The following is a 17,907-nucleotide window of genomic DNA, read 5'->3' on the forward strand; positions in this document are numbered from 1 at the left end:
TTTACACCATGCAGGGAGGCTATCACAACACAGCTCACATTCATATGTCACAGGATGGACTTGGAAGGACAACTAACCTACGCATCCCGGTTCACTAAGGGACAATTTAACATGGCCAATGCACCTAACCCGCACACCTTTGGACTGCAAAAGGAAACTGGAACACCCGGAGGAAACCCATGCAGACACGAGGAGAATGTGCAAACTCCACACAGACAGTAACCCAAGCTGGGAATCGAACAGGCTACATGGATTGGCCATGCTAAGTTGATCCTAGTGTCAGGGGGATTGACAGGGTAAATATGTGGGGTTACGGGGATAGGGCCCGGGTGGGATTGTGGTCGGTGCAGACTCGATGCGCCAAATGGCTCCTTCTGCACTGTAGGGATTCTATGATCAGGATAAATTGGGAAGGTGATAATATGAGTGCTGGACCTGTCCATTTGTGCAACATGGTTAGAACATATATTTCATGTTTTTTGGATTCCAAGGCCAAAATTTTCCAGTCTTTCCCCCCCAACACTATGGTGGGTTTTCCTTAAAGCAGGGGGCGGATTAGCACAGACGCCCACAGTTGGATCTTTTGATCCTACCAAAGCCTATGACAATTTACGTGACCCATGACACCCTGCTGTTGGGGAATCTGTGGTGGAATCAATTTCAATATGATCCAAAGGTTAAAAAAATTTGGAATTAAAGGACTAATGATGACCATGACACCATTGTCAATTGTTGTAATAACGCGTCTGGTTCACTAATGATCTTTAGGGAAGGAAATCTGCCATTCTTACCTGGTCTGGCCTATATGTGACTCCAGATCCACAGCAATGAGGGTGACTCTCAGCTACCCTCAGGGAATAAATGCTGGTCCAGCCAGAGACGCTCATATCCCAATTGGCCCAATTGGTGGTCCGATGGCACAGTGATCAGCCCAGCTGCCTCATAGTGCCAGGGACCCAGGTTCAATTCCTGGCTTGGGTCACTATCTGTGTGGAATCTGCATGTTCTCCCCGTGTCTGCCTGGGTTTTCTCCAGTTTCCTCCCACAGTCCAAAATATGTGCTGGTTAGGTGCATTGGCCATGCTAAATTCTCCCTCAGTGTACATAGACAGGCGCCGGAGTGTGGCGACGGGGGAAATTTCACAGTAACTTCATTGTTGTGTTAATGTAAGCCTACCTGTGACTAATAAATAAACTTTACTTCATCCCATGAACGAAGAATTTTAAAAAAAGATCCTGGCAGCAGGAAGGGCCAGAAAACCCCTCCCCTAGTTTCCGCAGAACGAGAGCACATTATCCTTTTGGGGGGTGCAGAATCTTCTGCAGGGGCATTGAATCTTTCAAACTGGCTTGTCCAGTTGGTCATACTCTAATATTAACTGCTATAAAAGGACTTTTTATTAGACCTGAAACATTAACTCTGTTTCTTTCTCTCCACCAATTCTTGATGGACTGCTGAGTATTTCCAGGATTTTCTGTTTTAATTTGAGAATTCCAGGATTGACAGTACTTTGCTCTTATAGGATGCCGGGTTGTTTATTTTTGACAACTCGGTACAATTTACAGATCAGGGAATGGTTAGTTAATATTTTTTTCCTCAGATCCAAACCTCTATAATGTCTTCTTTGGATAAAGACAAATGTGTGTGTCTTTATTCTTTCGTGGGAGTCGGGTAAGGCCAGCACTTAGTGCCCATCTCTAATTTTCCTTGAAGCCAGTGGCTTGCTAGGCCGTTTAAGAATGAATCACATTGCATTAGGTCTAGTGTCAAATGTAGGCCAGAGCAGATAAGGTTGGAAATTTCCTCTCCTGAAGACCATTAGTGAGTCATCTGGGCTCTTACAACAATTGATGATGGCTTTTATGGTCACCACTAGCTCATTCCAGAATGTTTTAATCGGATTCAAATTTGCCAGCTACCATGGTGAGATTTGAACCTGTGTCCCCTGTGCATTCGCCTAGTCCTCTGGATTACTTGTCCAATGACATGACCACGACCCTACCCTCTCCACCGTCCCAGGGGTGGCACGGTGGCACAGTGGTTAGCACTGCTACCTCACATGCCAGGGGTTTGGGTTCGATTCGTGACAAAGATGAGGAGAGTTTTTTTTTCCTCTCAGAGGGTTGTGCGACTTTGCAATTCTCTGGCTCAGAAGGTGGTGGAGGCGAGGTCATCGTATATTGTTAAAGCAGAAGTAGATAGATTCTTGCTGGAAAAGGGAATCTAAGGTTATGGGAACTCGAAAAAGAAGCAGATCAGCCATGATCTTATTCAATGGCGGGGCAGGTCCGAAGGGCCAAATGGCCTCTTCTGTTGTACAGTCTATGATCTAAGACTAATTGAATGGACCATTTTTGTCCCTGTCCATCATTGCTTGTATATGTGCATGTTCATACATTCAACAAATTGACATTACTCTTTTTGGATGTCATCTTGTCCGTATTAATCAACTTTAAAGGAAGAACACTTACGGTCTGTCGCCTTCTATACGTAAAATTCTTCCAGAGCAGCAATCCCAGCTGCGTCCAGAAACTGGCCATGTTTTCACAACACCTCGGCCCAGTACAGCAGTGAGGCTGTTGCCTGTCAGCAACTGAAAGAACAAGAGAAGAATATCAGGTCATGCTGGAGTGTAGCTGACTGGCTCTCAATTTTCCCAACAAGTCCATCAATATTCCTTCCAAAACAGCGGAAAAAAATTAGTCATAAGCAGCAGCATCTTCAACTGGAATGTACATGGAGTGCAAAGGCAGACTGAATGATCAGCCACTCCATTCTCAGTTTGCGTTCACTTTGCTGGATGTTATTAATGGATTACTAATCCATTAATGGATTAATAAATGGACCCCGCCATCTACATTACTGTGAACTTTGCTTCATTAGATCATTAAGTACTGGTCAATATAAAAGCAAATTAGCATTTGGTGCTAAATTGGAACGCACTATATCGCCACTCATCATAGAAGCTCTACAGTACAGAAGCAGGGCATTCAGCCCATCAAGCCAGCAACAATTCCATCCAGGCCCTGTCCTCATAACCCCATGTATTCCCTGACACTAAAGGGCAATTTAGCATGGCCAATGCAGAAGAAGCCATGCAACCCATTGAGTCTGCACTGACTCTGGCAGAGTATCTTACACTCATTCCTTTTCTCTCTTGGGGCGTGTATGGGGTAATACCTTGGGTGGGGGAACATGTCGCGTCCTTTCAAGGCGGTTTGTCCATCTTTTGTCCCCACCTGGCACTCAGCTCTCACCTGTGGCTCCCCGTAACTGTTTGCATGCGACAGCGGCCACACCCCAGGCAACGGCCTCGACAAGCCAGCCAAACCAGGTGAGGGTAGCCAACGGGTCTCAACCCTCGGTGAGATATGGAGATGTCTATCCCAGCATGTGAAGACAGAGTTCTCTCACCCACTCTATCCCCGAAACCCCACACACAGCTAACTACGTCACCTACACATCTTTGGACACTAAGGGGCAATTTACTATGGCCAATCCACATAACCTGCACATCTTTGGACTGTGGGAGGAAACTGGACCACCCAGACATGGAGACAATGTGAATACAGGCAGTCACCTGAGGCCGGAATTGAACCCAGGTCCCTGGAGCTATTAGGCAGCTGTGCTAACCACTGTGCCGTCACGCCAACCCACAAAATGACTACTTTCTGGAAATGCTATCATTAACGTAGAGAAATACAACAGTGAGTTCAAATCCTAATCCTGTTGGGTTTGCCTAGTTTAAAAAAGTGAGACCCCCTCATTAACAAGCACTCAGTGCCCATTCAGAGGGGCCAGCATTGGAAAGGAATTGTGGTGGATGGGAGAGCGGGAAAGTCGGGTGGCTTAAAGACAGCCCCCTGCCCTTGCTTGCAACACTTCCCCCTCACCGGCAACACACGCCCTGTGATTCCCCACAGCCGTCTCTACCTGAGGACCTACTTCCTGGTGACACTGCCGGTGGTGGAGAACTGCTGGCCTCCCATCAGCTGGCAACTCCTCAGGGCGGGACATCCACCTCAAACATGGCACAACGGAACTTAAAAGACCCCGATGGAATTGGGAGCCATGACGGCAGGATTTCCAATGCCAATTCGACTCGTGATCCTGACAAGGGCTCCCTGGAGAGCAAGCCACTAGTTTCTGTTCTGGTGGGCCAATCCCCCACCACCCACACAAACTCCCAACCTATAAAACCACTCTCAAAATCTGCACTGACAACCTGGTCAGAAGATTTGACTGGCGGGCAACAAGAACAATATCTTCCATCTCCAAACAGAAATTGATATCACTGCTCCAGTCTGATCATCTTAATCATCATCCCTGATGTTGAGTTTTTTAATTCGACCAGTAGTTTCCATGTGACCTTCCATAGATGAATTCATGTCATATTCTCTGCATCCAAGGAGACACAGTTACTAATATAATCCACGTAACCAATTTTGCTGCTGTTCAGTTGTTGGATTTTAAGACCTTACTTTCATCGTCGAATTGTCAGATAATGCCAGGGGAATCAAGAACGAGAAGACATTGGGTGGAATTTTCCAGCATTACCCGTCGGCAGAATCTTACAGTACTGCCAGTGGTATGCTCCCAACGCCCGTGATGCTTTTCCCACTGGCAGAGGGTGTGGGCTCTGCAGGGCCCCGTAGACAGTGGCGAGACCAGAAGATCTCACCGCCATCCAATGATGGGTCTTCTCCACCATTAGAAATTATGCCACGGAGAGGGGAGGAGAGCAGTGCCGCAAAATCCCATCTGCCACCTTAAAACTAGGTTATTTGGGGAGGGAAGTCAGGAAGCATTTTTTTCACAACGATTGGTCGAAGTTAAGAATTATCTCCCTCAAGTTGATACCGGGGGAGGTGATGGCATAGTGGTATTGTCACTGGACTAGTAATCCAGAGCCTCAGGATAATGCTCTGGGGGCCTGGGTTCAAATCCCATCTTGGCGGAAGGTGAAATTTGAAGTCAATAAAAACCCAGAATTAAAGGTCAAATGATGACCATGAAGCCATTGCCGATTTTCGTACAAACCTCTCTGATTCATTCCTTTAAGGAAGGCAATCTGCTGTCCGAACCCAGTCTGGCCTCCATGTGACTCCAGACCCACAGCAATGTGATTGACTCTTAACTGTCCCTCTGAAATGACTGAGCAAGTTATTCAATTTATGGGTAATAGGGGGTAGGGGTCAGGGGGTTGACCTTGTTAGTGATGCCCATATCCTATTAATGAATGAATTTTAAAAAAAACACCACCGATACTCCATATCACCCATGACGTTCCTGCAACTTTCCAGATTGGTGCCCATTTCAAGCACCCAGCAGAAGGCAAACCATTCGGTTCAAGGGAAATTAGAAGATGGAAAGCTAATGTTGGCTCTGCCAGCGACATTCACATCTTGCAAAAGATTAAAATTAGGCCTTTCAATGTAGATCTTCATTCGGTAAGGGCATCAAGGAAAGACATCTGGAGCAAGAAAGACACCTGGGCAGCACGGTAGCACAGTGGTTAGCACTGCTGCTTAACAGCTCTAGGGTCCTGGGTTCGATTCCCAGCTTGGGTCACTGTCTGTGTGGAGTTTGTACATTCCCCTCGTGTCTGTGTGGGTTTTCTCCAGGTACTCCAGTTTCCTCCCACAGTCCAAAGATGCGCGGGTTAGGTTAATTGGCCATGCCAGGAAAATTGTCCCTTAGTGTCCAGGGATGCATAGGTTAGAGGGATTAGTGGGTATAATATGTAGAGTTATAGGGGTAGGGCCTGGGCGGGTTTGTGTTTGGTGCAAACTCGATGGGCCGAAGAGCCTCTTTCTACACTGTAGGGTTCTATGATTCTATGAAATAAGACAAAGAGGAGTTGAGATCAACCAGGGTCTGAGTGAATACTGGAGCAGATACGAGGAGCTTAATGGCCTATTCCCATTATGTTTATTCTGAAACCACTGGAACAATGTCAACTTCTTAAAATATATCTGATATTTCACATACATTTTCTACCATCCCTAGAGCCACAGAACCCTACAGTGCAGAAAAAGGCCATTTGGCACATCTGCACCAACCACAATCCCACGCAGGCCCTATCCCCACAATCACATGTATTTATCCTGGCTAGTCCCCCTGACACTGAGGAGCAACTTAGCATGCCAATCAACCTGACCCACGCATCTTTGGACACAGCGTCGTCATACCCTTCTAGCTATCTTTATTATTTTGTTTTCAAAGTAAGTTCCCATTTTACTACTTTTGATTTAATGAAATGGTAGCGCCTCTGGTGTGAAAATCAAAGATGCCTGTGTGCGAGAAGCACAGATAGAATCATAGAATCCCTACAGTACAGAAAGAGGCCATTCAGCCCATTGAGTCTGCACTGACCACAATACCACCCAGGCCCTACCCCAATTTCCCTACGAATTTTACCCACTAATCCCACTAACATACGCATCTCAGGACACTAAGGGCAATTTTTAGCATGGCCAATCGACCTAACCTGTACATCTTTGGACTGTGGGAGGAAACCGAAGCACTCAGAGGAAACCCACACAGACACAAGGAGAATGTGCAAATACCACACAGACAGTGACCCAAGCCAGGAATCGAACACAGGTCCCTGGAGCTGTGAAGCAGCAATGCTAACCACTGCGCTACCATGCCACCCTGGTGTTCAAGGAGGCGATCAGGTTCAAGTTTATCAAGCAATGCTTACGAAAGGAGGGCAGGGAAAGGAATGGGAGGTTACCAACTTGGGTCAAAAGGCATAAGCAGTATTGTGTGTCTCAAAGCTGTAGAGAATTTCACGTGGAGAAGGAACACGAGGAGAACTTTTAACCGTCAGCCCCCAACACTGTGCACCTTGCATTTTTGCTTTTCTGTTTTTCACACATGATAAACGCCTGTATCAAAATCCTTGAACATGAAATGGACTTTGCTGAACAAGTTGCAGAGTTGATTGAAAGGTTGAAGTGAATGTGTTGCAACATGTGGGTTTGTCAGGTGACAAAGGAGTAGCGCTCGGAAAGCTTATAATTTCAAATAAACCTGTTAGACTACAACCTGGTGTTGCGTGACCTCTCATCTTGTCCACCCCAGTCCAGCATCAGCATGTCTACTTCATTTTTAGTCAGTTTAATGATGTTGCCATTTTAACTTTGGCTGGCGGCGAAAGGTCAGCAATATCCATTGACTCTGTCTACACTTCCCACTGCCTCGGCAAAGCAGCCAGCATAATTAAGGACCTCACGCACCCTGGTCATTCTCTCTTCCACCCTCTCCCGTCGGGAAAAAGATAGAAAAGTTTGAGTTCACAAACCAACTGACTCAAGAACAGCTTCTTCCCTGCTGCTGTCAGACTTTTGAATAGACTTACCTCGCATTAAGTTGACCGTTCTCTACACCCTAGTTATGACTGGAACACTACATTCCACACGGCCTCCTTTCCTTCTGTACGAACGGTATGTTTTGTCTGTACAGCGCGCAGGAAACAATACTTTTCTCCGTACGCTAATACATGTGACAATAATTAATCAAATCAAATTGAAAGAGTTGCCACCCATCGTGCATCCAGCCCCCGCCTCCGATTCCAGTCAAAAAGAGGGAAAATTGAGCTGTTTTGTAATGGACAGCTCATTCGAGATTGACCACTTTCCAGCATCGTCACTGGTTAAAATAACAGCTAACTACAAATCAAACGGCAAAGTCTGAATAAATACGTAAAGTGATATGCAAAAGCCAACATTACATGCTGAAACTATGTGGGTTACCTCTACGTTTACACTGAAAGAAATCTTTAACTTTAATGCTAACTTCAGATGTGTCCTCGACTCTGGACTCTAGCCCAGGTACATAGCTTTGATAGGTGACCAGTCTGGTCACCAGCACAGTAGAAATGACCTCTCTTAGAATTAAACAATGCAATCTGATGTCTATGCTACAATGCACTTTGCTTCATTATCTCTCTGACACTGATAGGCTAAAGGCAGATCATATTAAAGTAAAACAAAAGATTTAAAAAAAAACTGTTTAGTTGACCACTCGTCCCTGTCCAATGTGGCTGAGGAGAAAAGTATGTTTGAACACCACAATATGTATCGATATCTGACAAGTAAAACAATTGATTTTAGTCGGCCACAATGATTGCCAGTGCTGGATTGCAAAAAAACAATGTCCAAACTGGGGAGGTGATGTCTTAGTGGTATTATCGCTAGACCATTAATCCAGAAACTCAGCTAATGTTCTGGGGACCCGGGTTTGAATCCCGTCACAGCAGATGGTGGAATTTGAATTCAGTAAAAAAAAAATCTGGAATTAAGAATGCACCAATTTCACTACTGAATGCTCTTTAGGGAAGGAAATAGAACATAAAACATAGAACACTACAGCACAAACAGGCCCTTCGGCCCACGAGTTGCGCCGATCACATCAACACCTACCAATCCATAGACCTATCTATAACCCCCAATCCCACTAAATCCCACATACTCATCCAGAAGTCTTTTAAAAGACCCCAGCGAGTTCGCCTCCACCACCACTGACGGCAGCCGATTCCATTCATTCACCACCCTCTGAGTGAAAAACTTACCCCTAACATCACTTCTGTACTTGCCTCCCCGCACCTTAAATCTGTGTCCTCTCGTAGCGACCATTTCAACCCGGGGAAATAGCCTCTGAGAATCCACCCTATCTATTCCTCTCAACATTTTATAAACCTCTATCAGGTCGCCTCTCAACCTTCGTCTCTCCAGGGAGAAGAGTCCCAGCTCCCTCAACCTATCTTCATAAGGCATGCCTCCCAATCCAGGCAACATCCTTGTAAATCTCCTCTGTACCCTTTCAATAGCTTCTACGTCCTTCCTATAGTGAGGCGACCAGAACTGCGCACAGTACTCCAAGTGAGGCCTGACAAGGGTCTTATAAAGTTGCAGCATTACCTCCCGACTCCTAAACTCAATCCCTCGATTAATGAAGGTCAGTACACCATATCTGCTGTCATTACCCGATCTGGTCTACACGTGACTCCACAGCCACAGCAATGTGGATGACTCTCAACTGCCCTTGGGGCAACTACGGATGACCTGGCTAGTCAGCAACACCTATGTCCCATAAATGAACAAACAAACAATAAACTATATCTCTTCATCTACTATCAACATTGCTCCATAATTTCCTGGAAATTTGGTGTGTTAAAATTGAGCAAGCTTTCGTCAAATTTCCAATCCAGTAATTCCGATTACACAGCTCACTGCGAACCCAATGGCTTGACAACTTTATTCCACCAGCAGGAACCTTCTCACATACACTGCAGTTTCAGCAGCTGCTGACGTACATCATGCTACTGAAAACCTGTGTCAAATCCTGCCGTATCCTTTTGTTATACAGGGTCATGCCTTGCACAGTTAGAAACTCAACCACGATAAACATGACGGATGGGATTCTCCCCAAAAAATTCTAAGTGTCAAAGTTGTATAACCATTGGAGTTAATCCCGCCTGTTTTTTCAGTGAGATCTTAAAAATGAATCTCCCACACTCTATGCCTGATAGGGTGTACGAGTGTAAATCATGCTGAAGTTCAGTGGCTGGGGCCTATACCCCCCTGGAGAGGACCAGCTGCATAGCGCTGAGCGGGCCACTGCGCACGTGCTGATCTGTCAGCATCGAGATTGACGCATATCCAGTAGCCCCACACTGCAGGCCTCCCAATCACTGACCAGCCCCACAACCCCACATCACTGGCCATCCACCCCCATGCCCGCCTCCCCTCCCACAACGCCCCCGCTTGCTGGCCTCCCGGATGTGCCCAAGCCAACCCCGACCCTCCTGGCAGGCTGATTCTCCCCTCCCCCTGAACTTTCCCCACCCCCCCATCCCAACCTAGCCCCAATTCCTGGCCTCCCTCTGTCACTGCCGAGTGCAGAATGTCAGCGGGAGCACCTCCCCCCCCCTCAACCCCCACTCCCCCCAATCTACCCTCCCAGAGGCCCCGGGCCCCAATAGGAACTGTCCCTGCTCTGGGTCCCACCTCTTTGGCACTGCCTAATGTCCCCTGGGCATTGCCAATCTGCAGAGTCAGCAAATCTACCCATTATATGTTGGTCAACACATTGGGAGATCGTCCCGTGCACATTTGACCTTTTGTATCCACCTGAGAGAATTGTCGTTGTCTCAATTATAACATCTTATCCAAAAGAATCATGGAGTCCTTATAGTACAGAAGGAAGCAATTTGTCCCATCGAGCCTGGACCAACATTGATCCCACTCTTATCCCCGTAACCCCACCTATTTACCTTGTTATACCCGCTGACACTGAGGGGCAAATTAGCATGGCCAAGCGACCTAACTCACAATTCTTTGGACTGTGGGCGCACCTGGAGCAAACACGGGGAGAACGTGTAAACTCCACACAGACGGTGACCTGAGGCCGGGTCCCTGGCGCTATGAGGCAGCAGTGTTAACCGTTGCGCCATCATGCTGCCCTAAAGACAGCACCTCTGACTGTTCAGCCCTCCTTCACTGTTGTGCAAAATGAACCATTTGCTGCGAACCTGTCCCAAAGTCCAATCTGTCCTCCAACTCAGATTGAGTGGAGTCAAAAGTCAGTGGATTCAACTACAAAGGTTTCCCAATAATGATGCAATCTGGCAGCTTGCCCATGGTTCTCATCCAGGGCTTCCTGCTTTGATTAATGCTTTGAACACCACTCCTAGCATAAACTATTTTCCTGAAAAAATGGGTCTGAATGGATCGTAGATTGAGGCTTGTCAGTCAAGCCCTCTTTAAATCCAGTGAGGCATTCAAGATGACTTGAATGGAAATAATGTGCAGGGAAACGGGCAAAAGGCTAGGGAATGGCACTGAAGCTTAATGCTCACTTGTAAAGTTAAGTTTATTTATTAGTGTCACAAGTTGGCTTACATTAACACTGTAATGTGAAAATCCCCTAGTCATCACATTCCGGCGCCTGTTTGGATACACGGAGGGAGAATTTAATATGGCCAATGCACCTAATCTGCGCACAGACATAGGGAAAACATGCGGAATCCACCGGAAACCGGGAATCGAATCCGAGTCCCTGACACTGTGAGGCAGCAGTGCTAACCACTGTGCCACCGTGGAGAGCCAGTGCAGACATGTTGGGACAAATGGCCTCCTTTTGCGCCATAACAATCCTACGATTCAGTGATGGCAGGAGAAGACAAAAGCCAAATGAATTTGTTTTTAAAAAAATGTCCTGGACCCTGTTCTCTCACTTGGCTGGACGCTGGCATGTCAGCAACTTCTGTGGACGTGAGCCAAAACATTTCCTGTCACCACCAAACAACACACAACAAGAAACCTGCTGCATCCTAGAATCACAGAACCCAAGACTGAAACTGAAAAAGTGAACTTGTGGAGCGGGTTGGGGGGAAAGCAGAAAGAAAAAGGGAAATCTGAGTGGTTTCGCAGTCAACACGCTCCAACAAGTCTAACGAACTTTCTTCATGGAATGATCCAGAACAGAATGAACAGCGAGCAGGAACTTGGACTTGAGACAAAAGATGCATGATGTTCAAAGGAGAAATTAAAAAATGCGTACCATGATCTCCCCAATCCACCCATTCCATCGAACCCAAATCACCGGATCAGCCATCAATGTGCCCCATTTGTTGACATCCTCCTCCTCTCCACTGTCCCAACGCAGTAACCCTGAGGCTCATCTCATGGAGTGATTCTGAGATTGTACAAATGAGAACAGACACCCACCTTGCCTACTATTCCACTATCCCGCAGCACTGTTGCCCCAGTTTTATCAAATTCTTTGCGCACGCTCAACATGCATGGTAGAACAGTGGCTGACGCTGCTGCCTCACAGCGCCCGGGACCCGGCTTCCATTCCGGCCTCGGGTCCCTGTCCGTGCGGAGTCTGCACCTCCTCCTAATGTCTGTGTAGGTTCCCTCTGGGTGCTCTGGTTTCCTCCCACAGCCCGAAAGACGCGTTGGTTAGATGCATCGGCCACGCTAAATTCTCCCTCAGTGTCCCCAAACAGGTGTGAACTGTGGCGACTAGGGGATCTTCACAGTAACTTCATTGCAGTGTTAATGTAAGCTTACTTGTGACACTAATAAATAAACTTTAAACATACCGCAGGACACAAAGCAGGAGGTTCGGGATCCATAACAATATTACAAGTGCATAGGACCTTGAGGCAGTGTCAATGTTGGTATGACTACAACACGACACATTGGTTAGCACTGCTGCCTCACAGCGCTAGGGACCTGGGTTCAATTCGGCCTTGGGCAACTGTGTGATGTTTGCACATTATACCCGTGTCTGTACGGGTTTCCTCCAGGCGCTCCGGTTTCCTCCCACAGTCCAAAGATGTGCAGGTTAGCTTGACTGGCCATGCTAAAATTGTCCCTTAGTGGCAGGGCGATTGGAATGATAAATACGTGGGGTTATGGGGATTGGGTCTGGGTGGGACCATTGTTAGTACAGGCTCAATGGGCCAAATGGCCTCCTTCAGCACTGTAGGGATTCTATGATTCTATGAACATGCAGTGCAGATCAAGCAAATGCACCACGATGGCCATATTGGTCACACAAAAATAGTCTCCTAAACTATCTTCAATTCATAGAATCATACAGAATTATAGCATTATAGTGCAGAGGAGGCCCTTCGGCCCATCAAGTCTGCACTGACATGTGAGAAACACCTGACCTCCCACCTAATCCCATTTGTTATCTCTTTTTTTAACGGCTGGCTCAAGTTATCTTGTGGACTTGAAAACCTTCCTGAGTTAACAGCTATTACACACCTTGAAGTATGTTGACTTTTAAAAACCTTGATGAAATTCCTGCTTAAAACCACTGCGAATTCGCGTGACTGCCAAGAGACAAATGTGTTTATATTTGCATACATTTGAGTACGGCTCAGATGAAGTCACCTCCAAGATTTGGTTAGGATTCAACTTTTTATGTTAATGATCTTAGAAGTAAGATCTAATAACCATGAGTGAGAGCCCTGGATCAGTTGGCAACCGTCTCACCCACAAATCCCTTCATTCAAGTCCTGTCCCAGTACTAAAAGCTGCAAAGCCAACCCACCGGTGCAGTACTGGGGAAGTGCCGCACTGTTAGAGGTACCATCTTTTGGATGAGTTGTTAAACTAAGCGAGGTTTGTTGCATAGAATAGGATCCCCACAGTGCTGGAGGAGGCTATTCGGCCCATCAAGCCTACACTGACAGCAAGCCTACCCGGACCTTATCCCCATAACCCCACATTCCATCTTCCTGTGGGTGTAGATGTAAAAGATTCCATGGAACCATTTGGATGTACAGCAAGCTGATTGTCTGTGGTGTTGGGGCCAGTTGGGGTGGCATGGTGGCACAGTGGTTAGCACTGCCACCTCACAGCGCCAGGGATCCTTGAGTCACCGTCCGTGTGGAGTTTGCACAATCTCCCCATGTCCGCATGGGTTTCCTCCGATGCTCCGGTTTCTTCCCACTGTCCAAAAATGTGCGGGTTCGGTTGATTGGCCGTGCTAAATTAACCCTAGTGTCAGGAGGATAGCAGGGTAAATGTGAGGGATTATGGGAATAGGGCCTGGAGTGGGATTGTGCTCGGTGCAGACTCGATGGGCCAAATGGCCTCCTTCTGCACTGGGGAGGCCAGGTCATTGAGTGTCTTTAAGACAAAGACAGATAGGTTCTTAATCAATAAGGGGAACAGAGATTATGGGGAGAAGACAGGAGCATGGGGGTGAGAAAAATATCAGCCATGATTGAATGGCGAAGCAGACTCGATGGGCCGAACAGCCTAATTCTGCTCCTATACCTCAGGGTCATATGGATCAGCTACTGGAATGGCAACTAGGAAATGACACGATAATAATTCCTGTTCATCAAGTGGCTAAATAACAACTACAACGCTTATTTACATCTAACAATAACACGGAGGCTAGCAGACTCTTGGCTGCCACTCAGCTTCCAGGAAGTTTCTAGAACAGAAACCGGAGCTTACCAGGGTGATCCCCCGCCGTGCTTCCTGATTGTTTCCCTGGGTCATGTGACCCTTAATTTTCAGATGGATCCTTAAAGGAATCATCATCATTGACTACTTCCCAGTGTGGTACAGGATTGGAGAGGAAATATAAAATTAACCAAGATTTCCTACTCGATCTCCATCCGTGATTCCTGTTTCTGGAAATTTCTTGCATTGTGGCTGCAGTGAAGAGTTGGCCCAAGTGGATCAGTAAATCCCACAGGGAAATGCTCCTGGGACACTCTGAAGAATTGGCCAAGTTAAAGATATTTTATTCAAGTCTTTGCATTTATGGAGCATAAATGTGGTTTCTCTGCCAAGTTTTTAGTTTCAGTGTTTTCATGGGATGTGGATATCAGCGCCAGTAATTATTGTCCATCCCAAATTGCCCTTGAGAAGGTGGTGATGAGCTACCTTCATGAACTGGCGCAGTCCAGACGGCACAGGTGCTGTTGGAAAAAGGGATTTTCAGGATGTTGACCCAGCGACAGTGAAGGAATGGTGATCCAGTTCCAAAACAGGATGATGCATGGCTTGAAGGGAGACTTGCAAGTGCAGGTATTCCCATGGTCTGGCCTACAAGTGACTCCAGAGCCACAGCGATGTGGTTGACTGCTCTCGGGCAACGAGGGATGGGCAATAAATGTTGGCCCAGCCAGCGACGCCCATGTCCCATGAATGATTAAAAAAAAAACTTTTGGATATCACCTTAAACATCCAAATTTTTGCAAACGCACCATTTCACAGGGGTCAAAGAATCAAGTGTCGATTTATTGGCCCCAATTCTCTGTCTTTGCCCACGGCTGGGATTCTCCAGTCCAGCCGCGGGCAAGGCCAGAGAATTGGGGCCGAAAATCAATACTCGATTTGCAAAAACTTGGATGTTAAGTTGATATCCAAAAAGTTTTTTTTTATTGATTCGTAGGACATGGGCGTTGCTGGCTAACCAGCACTTATTGCCCATCCCTAGTTGCCCGAAAGCAGTTGAGAGTCAACCACATTTCATGCTGCCCTGGAGTCACACGTAGGCCAGACCAGGTAAGGACGGCAGATTTCCTCCCTTGAAGGACATTAGTGAACCAGATAGCTCAATGCCCAATGTGACACTGACTTTGCTTTCCACGTTACTGTATGTTCTGATGTGACTGAATGCGATGATGTGGTGATGCTGGCATTGGACTGGGATAAAGACAGTAAGAAGTCTCACAACCCCAGGTTAGAGTCCAACCAGTTTATTTGATAGTAATCCCACAAGCTTTCGGAAACAGTGTTCCTTCGTCAGATATGCAGGAGGTTCTGATCAGAGAAGGGCAGACCTCTGATATGCAGATTTGCAAAAATGCCCTTCTCTGATCAGAATCTTCCACACACCTGACGAAGCAACGCCGTTTCCGAAAGCTTGTGGGATTACTATCAAATAAACTGGCTGGACTCTAACCTGGTGTTGTGAGACTTTCTGAGACTGAAAGCTGCCAGCGATATTTGGACATTTTTGCTTTTTTCCTCACTGACCTCCAGCCCTCTCTATCTTGCCTCAGCTGCGTTTTGAAGCAGATTTTCAGGCGCACATCAGAGTCGTGAAAGATCACAACAGGCCACATTGAATCTTTTATTTCTGCTCATATCAGGTGGCTCGTTTAATATTAAGAGACAGAAAACTCACAGTATCAACGCAGTTGTAAAAACAGGACTAAAGATCACTAACTTACAGCAGGCAGGGTGGCTGAATGCTCTAAAGTTCTGTCAGGTCGCAATTAACTCTGGAGACATGGATTATATCCAACTTCTAATTACGTATTTACATACACAGAACAATTTAATGAGCCACGATCTTATTGAATGGCAGAGCAGGCTTGAGGGGCTGACTGAGCATCCGAATTGTCCATTCTCGCTGGCAGCAGTAGCGTGACATCGAGATTTCCGGCCATTATGCTTAATGGCTTGAAATGAGGGCAGCACACGTAAATATTATCTTTAGATTAATGACATAATTCATGCTTTCAGTTTTTAAAAGCTTTACCCACTTGGAGAATTTTGTCCAAAGCTAAGCCACCATCTCCGGTAATCGGAAACTCGGGGAATTGTTTGGAAACCGAGGGAAATTGATAATTATTTTTTAAAACTGCAACTGAAATATTCAGAGGACTGCGAACTTTGTAAGTTGAAGACCCCTGACCCTTTGAACCTACTAATGGATCACAGGAAAACAGGATCTGTTTTCCCCTTGGAAACTCTTGTTCAAATCTATTTCATACAAAGTGTAGGTTGCTTCCTGTTTACCCGGCGCGCCTTGATGATAATGCTTTTGTTAGCAGAATAAGGTCTGAGCAATCTCGAAACAAAGAGCATGTCCTTCAAGCTAAACTACTTTCATGGAAAAGCTGTTTTTTTTCTCTTTGTCTGTCTGCCTTCCTGCAACAGACACCTCCAAACGCTGAAAGATGCCCTCATAAGAGCAGGATATGGCGCTCGACTCATCGATCGACAGTTCCAACGCGCCACAGCGAAAAACCGCCCAGACCTCCTTAGAAGACAAACATGGCACACAGTGGATGGAGTATCCTTCGTTGTCCAGTAGTTCCCCAGAGCAGAGAAGCTACAACATCTTCTCCAGAGCCTTCAACATATCATTGATGAAGATGAACGTCTCGCCAAGGCCATCCCCACATCCCCACTTCTTGCCTTCAAACAACTGCACAACCTCAAACAGGCCATTGTCCGCAGCAAACTACCCAGCCTTCAGGAGAACGGTGACCACGGCACCACACAGCAACCTCTGCAAGGCGTACCAGATCATCAACACGGATGCCATCATCTCACATAAGAACACCATCCACCAGATACATGGTACCTACACTTGCAACTTGGCCAACATTGTCTACCTGTTATGCTGCAAGAAAGGATGTCCTCAGGCACGGTACATTGGGGAGACCATGCAGATATTACGACAACGGATGAATGAACACCACTTGATAATCACCAGGCAAGAGTGTTCTCTTCCTGTTGGGGAACACTTCAGCGGTCACGGACATTCGGCCTCTGATCTTCGGGTAAGCGTTCTCCAAGGCGGCCTTCACGACACACAACAGCGCAGAGTCACTGAGCAAAGACTGGCAGCCAAGTTCCGCACACATGAGGACGGCCTCAACTGGGATCTTGGGTTCATGTCACATTATCTGTAACCCCCATGACTTGCCTGGGCTTGCAAAATCTCACTAACTGTCCTGTCTGGAAACAATACACATCTCTTTAACCTGTGCTTAATGCTCTCTCCACTCATATTGTCTATACCTTTAAGACTTGATTACCTGTAAGGACTCACATTCCAAACATTATTTTGTAAATTGAGTTTGTGTCTTTGTATGCCCTGTTTGTGAACAGAACTCCCACTCACCTGGTGAAAGGGCAGCGCTCCGAAAGCTTGTGGCTAGCGCTACCAAATAAACCTGTTGGACTTTAACCTGGTGTTGTGAGACTTCTTACTGTGCTTTCCTGCATACGTAGAGGAGCCCAATGTAAATCTGGAGGGAGGGGGGTGATTTTCTGCAGGGAGGCAGCCGGCTGGTGGTCAGATCTTCTTATCCCACCACTCTCAATGGGGTTTCCCACTGAATCCACCCACCTCCACCACTGGGAACGCCATGGCCAGAGTTCGGTATCAGTTGGACCAGAAGATCTTGCCGGTGAGAACAGCCAGGGTATTCCACCCTTGATCAGGAAGACATTACCATATTAAGTATCAAAACAATGCATTTTGACTGGGCTGAGCACTGTGCTCGTTTAACAAGAGAAAAAATAAAGTTGATGCACTTTTTTTCGTAAAGGTAACACCTCTTAAGGATCAACTCCGCTGACTTTCTAACTCATTTCAAGTTAATCCTTTCTTAA

The 17,907-nt window shown here is 46.6% G+C and overlaps 1 protein-coding gene across 1 annotated transcript in view; it reads right to left on the reverse strand.

The window, feature by feature from the left end:
* Positions 1 to 17,907, reverse strand: part of LOC145342898 (phospholipid-transporting ATPase ABCA1-like) — a 153,608-nt gene that overhangs the window by 121,172 nt on the left and 14,529 nt on the right. Inside the window, exon 2 of the mRNA XM_080188471.1 lies at positions 2,473 to 2,594. Coding sequence (XP_080044597.1) covers positions 2,473 to 2,541 — 69 coding nt within the window. The 5' untranslated portion in view covers positions 2,542 to 2,594. The remainder of the gene's footprint in view (positions 1 to 2,472; positions 2,595 to 17,907) is intronic.

Source organism: Carcharhinus amblyrhynchos, chromosome 5 (genome assembly GCF_965287045.1).
Source record: "Carcharhinus amblyrhynchos chromosome 5, sCarAmb.v2.hapA, whole genome shotgun sequence".
Lineage (NCBI taxonomy): Eukaryota > Metazoa > Chordata > Chondrichthyes > Carcharhiniformes > Carcharhinidae > Carcharhinus > Carcharhinus amblyrhynchos.